The sequence below is a fragment of the Apis mellifera genome, linkage group LG1, assembly GCF_003254395.2.
Source record: "Apis mellifera strain DH4 linkage group LG1, Amel_HAv3.1, whole genome shotgun sequence".
Taxonomy (NCBI): domain Eukaryota; kingdom Metazoa; phylum Arthropoda; class Insecta; order Hymenoptera; family Apidae; genus Apis; species Apis mellifera.
The window spans coordinates 5,712,828-5,722,779 of NC_037638.1; the positions used below are offsets into that span (position 1 = coordinate 5,712,828).

Consider the following 9,952-nt stretch of genomic DNA (forward strand, 5'->3'; position numbering starts at 1 on the left):
CGTAAAATAAAATAAGAAAAGATATGAAAAATTGGTACAAATTTTATAAAATTCGTCAAAAAAGAAAAATTAACAAAAATCAAAAAATAAAAATACATTAATCCAATAACTAGAAAAATAATGGAAAGCAATGAAAAGCAATGCACGAATTTTAGAAACTTCTGAAAGAATTATGTAATAGAAAAGAAGGAAGTAACGTAGCTATTTTTTATAACCTGATAATCATCAAAATCCTTTTTCCTTTCGAAATCTAACAGTTTTGTTATTACATATGACCTATTTACTGGCATGGATTGTAAATTTATGTGCGTTAGTAGGTTAATTGAAAATTGTTGCAATCTATAAATTGTAAAACAATTCTGTTGTATATTCCAATATTACGCAGTTACATAATTGTCAATTATATGTTAATTATTACATATTATAAAATTTATACATTTTTTTTTGACACATAATTTAAATTCGTAATTAAATATCAATTGAAATGCTCAAAAAATTAAATTCATCAATTCTATTGAAATGATATGTGAAATCAAAAAACTATCATGCAGAGTATATTTTTATTTATATACAGAAATTACAATTTCGACAGATAAATTACAAAAATCGATATATCATATAGAAAATAGAATTTTTTAAATATCCATCATTTATTATATTTATCTTCACGTTATTTTATGTACTTATGTATTTACATACGTTCATTCTGCATTGAAATTTGAAGAAAAGATTGACTTCCTCGAAGAAAATAAAGTATAACAAAAATGAAAAAGTTTATATTTAGAATTTTTAAAAATCAATCTCTTTATACTCTTTATACTCTTCAAATTCATAAAAGAGTTTGGCGTGAAATTTATCACATTAACGAAAGTTCTTCGACAAAAATGTTTAAAAAAAAGGAATATTATTTTCAAGTATTATAGTTTCAAATGATGGAAAGAAAAATCGTAAGAAATTTCTGAAGTAATAGATTAATCGATTTCGCACATTTTTAATCGCTTTTATCTTCAAAATCAATCGTTTATATTTTTCACACAAAGAAATCAAAATTATAACTTCAATATTATACTTTTTACTCAAGAAAAATTTCAAGTAGCTTCTATAAAAAAAAAGAAGTCGAAGATCAGTCGATTAATTAAATCGACATTATTCTTTAAGAGGTGAGTGTGAATGCGCCAACCATCGAGAGTATTATACCTAAAATTGTGGTAAATTTGTCCGCCATTTTGAAGTTTGCTGAACTTGTTTCCAATTTCGGCAATAAATCCGTATCTTCGTTCTTTGTTTCTTCCTATAATTAAATATTTACAAAATATTTTTGTAATTAATATTTTTTTTTCAAAAATATAGTTTGTTAAAATTTAATTTTAATTTTGAATATTTTAAATCAATAATGTATTTCAATAAATATATACTTAATAAATGAATTGCAATAAATTATTATAAAATAAAATGTTGAATCATAAATACCTTCGCACTTAAATCAGCAACGGTTTTAATAATTTCATTCTGCAAAAAGAAAAGACAATATTAATTATACCGAATAATAATAATTATTATGAAATATATTATTTATATAACAATATTTTTAATTAAAGAACATAATACTTTTAATTAATTAATTCCAATTAATTAAAATTTCGATTCTGACATAGTATTACGTAATTTACAATCTCTTTCAAAATTAGTTTTGAATTATGGTGAAATTATTTTTATTTCAAAATAAAAGTTACACTTTTCATTTCAAAAAAAAAAAAAAAAAAAAAAGAAAAGAAAAAATTATGTAATTTTCAATTCTCGTTTATCCTCTTATATCACGAATGATAATAAAAGAAAATTAACATAAGTTGAGAGCATGAATCATCGTGTCTGACACAGCAGTGAAAGTGTTTATTTTTTTTTTTCCTTTCGTAACTTATTAATACGCACACATTCGATAAATAATTGTTTATAAAGTAAAATTACGTCTCACCTTATTAACTGGAGCCTCGATCAATTTCTTGTCGTCATCCTGCATTAGAATATATACATATTATTACAAATTAATAATCAAATGCTGCAATGGTTGCAATTTTTTAAATATATAATTATTACAATTTCATATGATGATTAAATTTTATATGAAGATTTTGTAATTGGAAAATTTCGTGATTTCACAAAATTTTTAATTCGAATTTTTTAAAGTTTCAAGAATTTTCAAAATTTTATAAAATCTCGAATTTTGAAATTTCAAGAATTTCTAATTCGAATTTCTAGTTTCGAAATCTCACAAAGTCTCGAATTTGAATTTTTTTTTTCTAAAAGTTTCAAGAATTTCAAATTCTCATAATTTTTTATTCGAATTTTGATTTTTTCGAGTTTACAAAGTATCAAAATATCGAATTCAAATTTCGAGATCTTATAAAATCTCAAATTGAAATTTTAAAAATCTAAAAATATAATATACATATTTTTTTTTCTCATTAAATTGACCGGGATAGCGCGAACGCTGTTCCCGACTATCAAAAATTATACGTCCGAGATACCCACTTTAGGGGTATTCGCAGGGGTCAGCTCAACCGTAGTGCAATGGAAGAGCCTCACCCTGGAGGAACCGCCTTTTTGATCACGGTATCCTCCACGCCAGGTAAGTATGCTTCCCTTCTGTGTTCCATAATATTTGCTATAGCTGCAAGATACTTTTAAAAACGAGAATCAAGTTCATTCAAAACGCACCATAGCGGCCAGTTTCAGAACTAAATGAATTTCCATAAAAAAAAACTCTTTTTAACACAATTCTAAAAGCATATAATATTAATTTGTTCTATTAAATTTGTCTTATGTTTATAAATATATTAATAAGACAATTAATAAATATAACATAATTTTCAATTTACATTGTACAAAATTAAAATTATATAATACATTTGTTAATATTGTTATATTATATATGTATAATTGTAGAATTACAATTTGATTTAATTTTATATATTATATTGTTATAATCGATAATACATTGTTAATTTATAAATGCAATGAAAATTTATGATTCATATGAATCATATGAAATATTGAAATTCTATTAAAAATTGAAAATATCTGGAAAGAGCTTTATATTATATGTACATATATTATATTTCTATTCGCAAAATCTGAAACCAATTTAACTAAAATTGGATCACCTTTATTAATTCTCAATTCCGTGTAAAAAGAAGATTCTCTCTAATACAGAAATGACCCAGTTAACAAATTAAATAAAAGAATATTATCTCTTATTTTATTCTGTAGCTATTTCAACAAACGTTAAAAAAAATTATTTATAATTTAAAAAAAAAAATATGAAAAAAAATTTTCCATACTTTTTATTATACTTATCTGATTCATACAAATTTCCTCGTATCATATTAAATGTGAAAAAAATGAAAAAAAATATATTACATATTGTGCAATACAACTCTATATTATGAATAAATGAATTAATTAATTTCTATTATGAATAAATGAATTAATTAATTTCTATCATGAATAAATGTATTAATCAATTATAAAAATCTGATAAAAATTAAATAAAAAATATTCTTCTAAGTTTAATTGTGTTGTAAATAAATAGTTCATTTTTAATCATAATTTCAAAATTCGTTTCATTTATCCAATGGTTAAATTATTCTGTTTCATTATATTCGATCATAATTATAATATATTACATCTATATTCTCGTTCTTGAGACACTTTTATGTTCTCTATTGAAACAGTTTCAAATATCAGCTTCTCCTTCGTATCGTTTTCTCGATTCTTAATTTTTTCGAATCGAGTTCTATTCGATATTCATCCAAGAATAAAATTAAAAAAAAAACAGAGCTAGTAATTCAAAACGTTGATATGATTTTTATTATTTTTATATAAAAGTGTACTTTATTTTTTGTAAAGTAATAATTCTGATTGTAAATAAATCTAAATTTTCATTAATAAAATATTCATTAAATTGCAAAAGATGCTAGAATATTTTTTATAATATTATTAATTAAAATTTTTATATTTGTATCTGTGTTTAATTTGGTAAATATAATTTTCATTTTCAGTTTTATTAATAGAAAATAATACCTTTGTAAAATATGGTATCATATTGAAGTATGATCAAAGATCGTAATTGGACGTCATTCACGAATTCGAAGTAGCTCTACATACTGTTGCATATCGATTTATGCATATGTGCAGAATGTATGTTAGAAAGATTACTTGATTCATCTTATACCCGATAAAATCAGATTAATTTCATGTTGTTTCGATTTTATTACGTCAAAATCATGAATTTTAATTATATAAGTATCTTCATGAGTGAAATAATATTTTAAAATTCAGTTTTTAATTAATTAATATGATATATTAATTTTAGGTTAGATTATATTTCTAAGTTGAAAAGAAAAAAGATTTATTTTTCTTTTCCTTTCTCTTTTTTTTTTTTTTTTTTGATAAAAAATAGAAAAAGAATGATATTATAATATATATTCAAGAAATAACCTAATTTATATATATATTTCTAATATAAAAAAAAAAAATTACACAAACGTGTTAATAATGAAATGAAATCAATTAAATCTTAAATCTTAATAAAATAAAATTGTATTCATTTTAAAAATATATTAATAGAAAATTATAAAAATTTTGTTTTTTTTTTCACAAGTACTATTTGTAAATATCGAGCGAATATTTATTTCGTATAAAATATCTAAGAAATCGGGTCAACATACATTTTTGCTGGAACTATCACGACGATTATCATTATATTATTTTTTCAGGTTCAATGTCTAGGTCACTATCGAGGAACGCTATTTATACTCGCAGGTGGTTTGTATCAAGTATTCTTGGACAGTTTGAAACTGTCGTCATACCATTGAATTCGATTCTAACTTTCACCGAACACTTCACTTCGGTCTCTATTCTTCATTTAATATTTACCGTTTTATCGTTCATTTATGATAGATAGTTCTCAATATCATTTATTAATAAACCATTTATTATTAAAATTATTCTTATAAAATCTTTCTATTGTAAATTCTTTTGAAGAAAAAATTGGTTAAAATAAAAATTTTATATATAGTAGTCAATCATATATTATATATATTATATTATAATAATCAGTCATATATGTTATGTAAAGAGGAAAGAAATGTATATTGTATATATCTTTTATTTATTTCACAAAATTTACTTACCGATTTTTTAACAGTGTCTCGCAAAGATCTCTTAAAATTGGCCAAATTATGCGGGACGATCTTCAACTGAGCAATTGGAGGCGGAGAAACATCGTGTCGACGATTTTTGCAGTCCTGGCAACCATTCGCGATAACACTTCTGATTGCATTAGGAATATCCCAAATTTTCGTCGCCTCACGAATTATTTTGGCAGATGGACCTCTGGCAAAATATGGCACGGGCTTGCCATCGTGTGTGCAGACTCCAGTTACGATAACAAGAGTATCTTGTGCCTTAAATTGTAAAAATTATAACTCCTTTAATTATTGTAAATTATAACCTTATTAAAATAAAAATGTAAGATAATAATCTAACTTATTATTAATTAGTAAAAAAATATGCTTAATAACACATTCAATACATTAAAAATCAGACACTCTAGTGATATTAATTTTCGATAAATAAAATTCAACGAAATCAAAAATGACTGTTCACGATGATTGTATGTATGCATAAAAGGAAAGCTAGGTATGTGAAAAATTTCTTTTCATCTTTCACATTTCTTGTAAAAGTTCGTGACCAATTGGCATAGAATAAGAACTCTTCATGACGCGACCGTATGCGTTGTTACCATAAAATAGAAACTCTCCATGACGCGATCGTACGCATCGATCACCATAAAATAAGAAATCCCTATGATGTATATGTTTACATCATTCGCATTTGTTAATAAATTTAATCAAACGGCACGAGTCGAAAGAATTATTAATTTTCACAAAATTATTTACTTCACGTTGTAGATTTTCCAACGCAGAATTAACTTCAGAGGCAGGCACTGAGGCAACCAATATGAAACCTTTTTCGTTTTCAACCGACTTCAATTCCTCGACCATGTCCATCAAATTGGATCGAAGGAAATGTGCTCTACGAGACGGGATGGGTTCCTCAGAGGCGCCAACGTTTCCAAGAGATTCCAACAACGAGCGGAACAGGACCATCCTTATCTTCGAGAACATATCGAACACGTTCCATGCAGCTTCGTCTGTTTGTGATAGATGAAATTTTATTTTAACTCTTTGCTTTAAAATTTAGAGATGATAAGCGTGAAAAATAAGAAATATTATATACACGAATGAAATAAGAGAATAATAAAAATATTCGGTACAATTAACTAGATTTGTAAAATAGACAATAGAAATTGCAATTAATAGCAACTTTAGAATTATGATTTTTTGTAATTTTATACTTCAAAAATATTATTTTTAAAACAAAGAATTAATAAATTTTGTTTAAAAATTTGTAGAATATCTTTCTAATATATCTTAATAAAACTGCAATAGGTTAATGTAATACTAATGGATAATATACGCAATATCATATGTAAATTATAAATTAGAAGAATTTTTTAATATATAGTACTTATTAAAGGATAGAAATATTATATATTAATAAAATGAAAATGAGACCATCTTCTCGATTGCTTTGCGTAGACATAAATGAAGAAACACGATTGGTTGGTTTTGCTACGTCGATCACGTGCCAATCACGAATTTCTGGTTTCAGCTTGTGAATCTCTGGTTTCATGTTATTCTCTTCAATTTCGTCGAACTCCTTCGAAAGCCCTACAGTTTCCTCGAATCCAAATAAGGATGGAATTGTGAAATTCCCATTTGACAATGTTCCTAACAAATAGATGGTTATAATATACAAAATTATTTTCCTATATCGTTGAATACATATTTGACAGGATAATTTAATTTATAATCAATATTTATATATTACAACTTGTATTCTCTATAAATATATTTTGAAAAATAAGACTTTTCATAGAGGAAAAAAGATAAAAATTTATCAAAACAAAACCTGTTGTCATTCCTTTAACGTCTCGAGTCCAAAGTAACAATGATGCAATGTTTGAACGCAACATGTGCTCACAATCGTGTTTCTTGTCTCTGTTAGCAGAAATCAATGCATCGTCCAGTGAGAATCTTGATTGAATCTTATCCACTTGATTGTTGTTACAACTCTGAGAAAAAAATTTAATATATGAGTAATAGAATTATATTAATAAATTTTTTTTTAAATAATAATCAATAGAATATGTATCAATATCTCTATTTCTTTGCTTAGCAAATTCTCTAATGAAGCAATTATTAAGGATTTCTTTTTTAAAAATAAATGAAAATTGATCAAAGTAATTAAAGATACTGGAAAATCATACTTGAACCATTCCTTCTACAGAGAAGAGATGAGAAGCCTTGAAGTTCTTCCAGAATTCCTCTTGATCCTGGCCAGGATCAGCAATGATCATGACAATGTTAATGTTTTTCCCATTGTCTATGACAAAATCGAATCTTTTCTCGCGTGCCGCGTCTGCCGGGCTTGTTTGCTCGATCGTCTTCGTCGACACTTTCGTGTCTGAGATTTGCAAACCTTTATCGATACCGGTCACTTCCGTTTTTGGACTGGAAGTGTGGTCCACGGTGATTTTTTGATCCGTCTCTAACGATGGCACCACGTTCCAAGTAGCTGGAATATTTACTAAAAGAAAGATAAATTGTTATGTAATTAATGGAAATATGAAAATAGATTTTTATTAATATTCCTGATTATATTTTTGTTCACCTTTGAATTTTTCGTTTTGGGCATTCAAGAATTCTGAAAAAATTCAGGATACCTTGTTAAATTTCTATCTTATTATATGCAGTAAATTTTTACATTATTTTGTTTCACAAGATTTCTTCAATAATTATTCAATAAATATTCACAAGTAAAAATCTAATTGAAATCTTCTTCTCTATGTACCTCAAAATAATTAGTATTACAATATTAATTATAAAAAAAAAAGAAATAGACTTTGTTGAATTGAATAAAAATATCTTACAAATAAATTAAACTTTTTTTGAAAATTTTCACTAGTCATTTTTATTTCAAAATTTAAAAGATTAATGTTAACCAAGAAGATTCCACAAATATTAATTCACATATCTCCATTGACTTTTAAAGAATAACATTTCTTTTTTTTTTTAAAAATTACCTGATCGTTCAGGACTAAATCCAGTGGAAGGCACCGTTATCGACATTACCGCGCCGAACAAAACCGTCAAAAAATGTTCTTGAAACATTTTTTGCTTCTTAAAATAAAAAATTCGTATTCGATCAAAGAGTAAATGTCAATTCAACGTATGATATCAAAAATTGAAAAATCTTTTCATACTTGGCATAAATCTCACTATTAAAAGATTCAGCCTTGTATCTTTGATGTATTTTTTTTTTTTGTTTTGTTTTGTTTTGTTTAAAGCTTTTTGTTTTAAATATAACGTACAAACTTTTATTTTCTTTTTTTCTTTTTTTCTTTTTTACTTAAAAATCCGCGAACGATAAATACGTCTGTTACCTTCTCTCGAAAGAAGACGTTTATGGATGATGGATGCACAATCGACAAAAGATGATTGCCAAGTGAACATAAGAGTGTTGATATTTGATACAATGATTTGTTTTCTGAGATACTTGAAACTACTCTCCATTATAATTAATCCTTTTTTTTTTGCAATACTAATATTTATCATCATGAGATAATTGATATAATATATCATATGATCAATATTAAATGGATATAAAGATTTTAAAAAAAAATGAAATAAATATTGGTATTAAGATATGTATTTCTAAATACACAGATACATATTTTTCACAAACTTATTTATTATTTATTTGAAATTCGTCTTCACTCCGTTTCTGGCATTGATGTCTCTGAAACTTCTTCTTCTTCTTCGACAAAACTTTATTTATCTTGCATGTTATGATTTACATTATGTTAATTATTTATATATACATATATAAAAAAATGCATATCTCTTAATAAAATTACAATTTGTTTCTTGAATAGAATGAAAGATAACAAGTAATGCTATAATTTTTCATTTGAGAACTTGTATAGATATATCAGTTTCTTTAGCTTCGTTGAAGAAACGTAAGATTCTTCTTAGACATTTTAATAAATCATAACTTGGATACCATTATTCTTTAACTGTGATCATTTCAATGATGTCAAGGTTGATGTTCAAAGTAACCTTTGATAATAAGCACGTATGAACATCTATAAGATAGCCTAGATAAATATTCTTAGGATACTTTTTACAGTTTTATAATTTACAATAATAAATAGATAAATAATAAAGGAAATATGGATTGGATTATATACATTGGATGAATTTTAATTATCTATTTGAAAATAATTAATAATTATAACAAAGAATTAATCTTTTCTCTTTCAAATTATTCCAATATAAAATATAATTTTATAATAAGTGGTTATCAATGAATTAAATTTTAAATGTGTCAATCATTTATCCGATATTTGAAATGACCTATATGATTATTTTTTAAACGTATCATATTGACTTGAAAGAAGGATTATGTAAAGAAAATAGGGACGTTACGTGTAATCATAGCATTCCATTATTTAAAACAAACAAGTCTTTATATTGACAATTGTTAAAAAAAATATATGCGAGTTTACGTGTTTGAGAAACATTCTTCATTGAATTCTTTAATGTTAATCCTACAAAAGATTTTTTGTTAGAATATAGAAAAATTGAAATAAATAAAATATACAAAGAATTTTGACTAATAAATTTAAAACTTTGAAGGAAACTGGGCATATTGTTCAAAATGAAAGAATAAATACTTAATTTTTGAAAAATTTAAAGAGTTTTAAATCCTTATTAAAGATAATATTTTTATGATGTTTTAATTATTTTGATATATGGAGATTAAA

The 9,952-nt window shown here is 24.8% G+C and overlaps 1 protein-coding gene and 1 non-coding gene across 2 annotated transcripts; both read right to left on the minus strand.

Annotated features, from left to right (window-relative positions):
* Positions 1-658: 658 nt before the first annotated feature.
* Positions 659-8,612, minus strand: LOC100576126. Its single transcript, XM_026442131.1, has 10 exons — positions 8,210-8,612; positions 7,798-7,830; positions 7,394-7,713; positions 7,036-7,198; positions 6,639-6,854; positions 5,961-6,214; positions 5,193-5,465; positions 1,973-2,011; positions 1,471-1,509; positions 659-1,291 (listed from the first exon to the last, which is right to left on the minus strand). Exons 1-10 carry the CDS (start codon positions 8,295-8,297, stop codon positions 1,154-1,156), a joined length of 1,563 nt encoding a protein of 520 aa, XP_026297916.1. The 5' UTR covers positions 8,298-8,612; the 3' UTR covers positions 659-1,153.
* On the minus strand, positions 2,471-2,634 carry LOC113219420. Its single transcript, XR_003306549.1, has one exon. It is a non-coding gene; the product is annotated as a U1 spliceosomal RNA (small nuclear RNA).
* Positions 8,613-9,952: the final 1,340 nt, after the last annotated feature.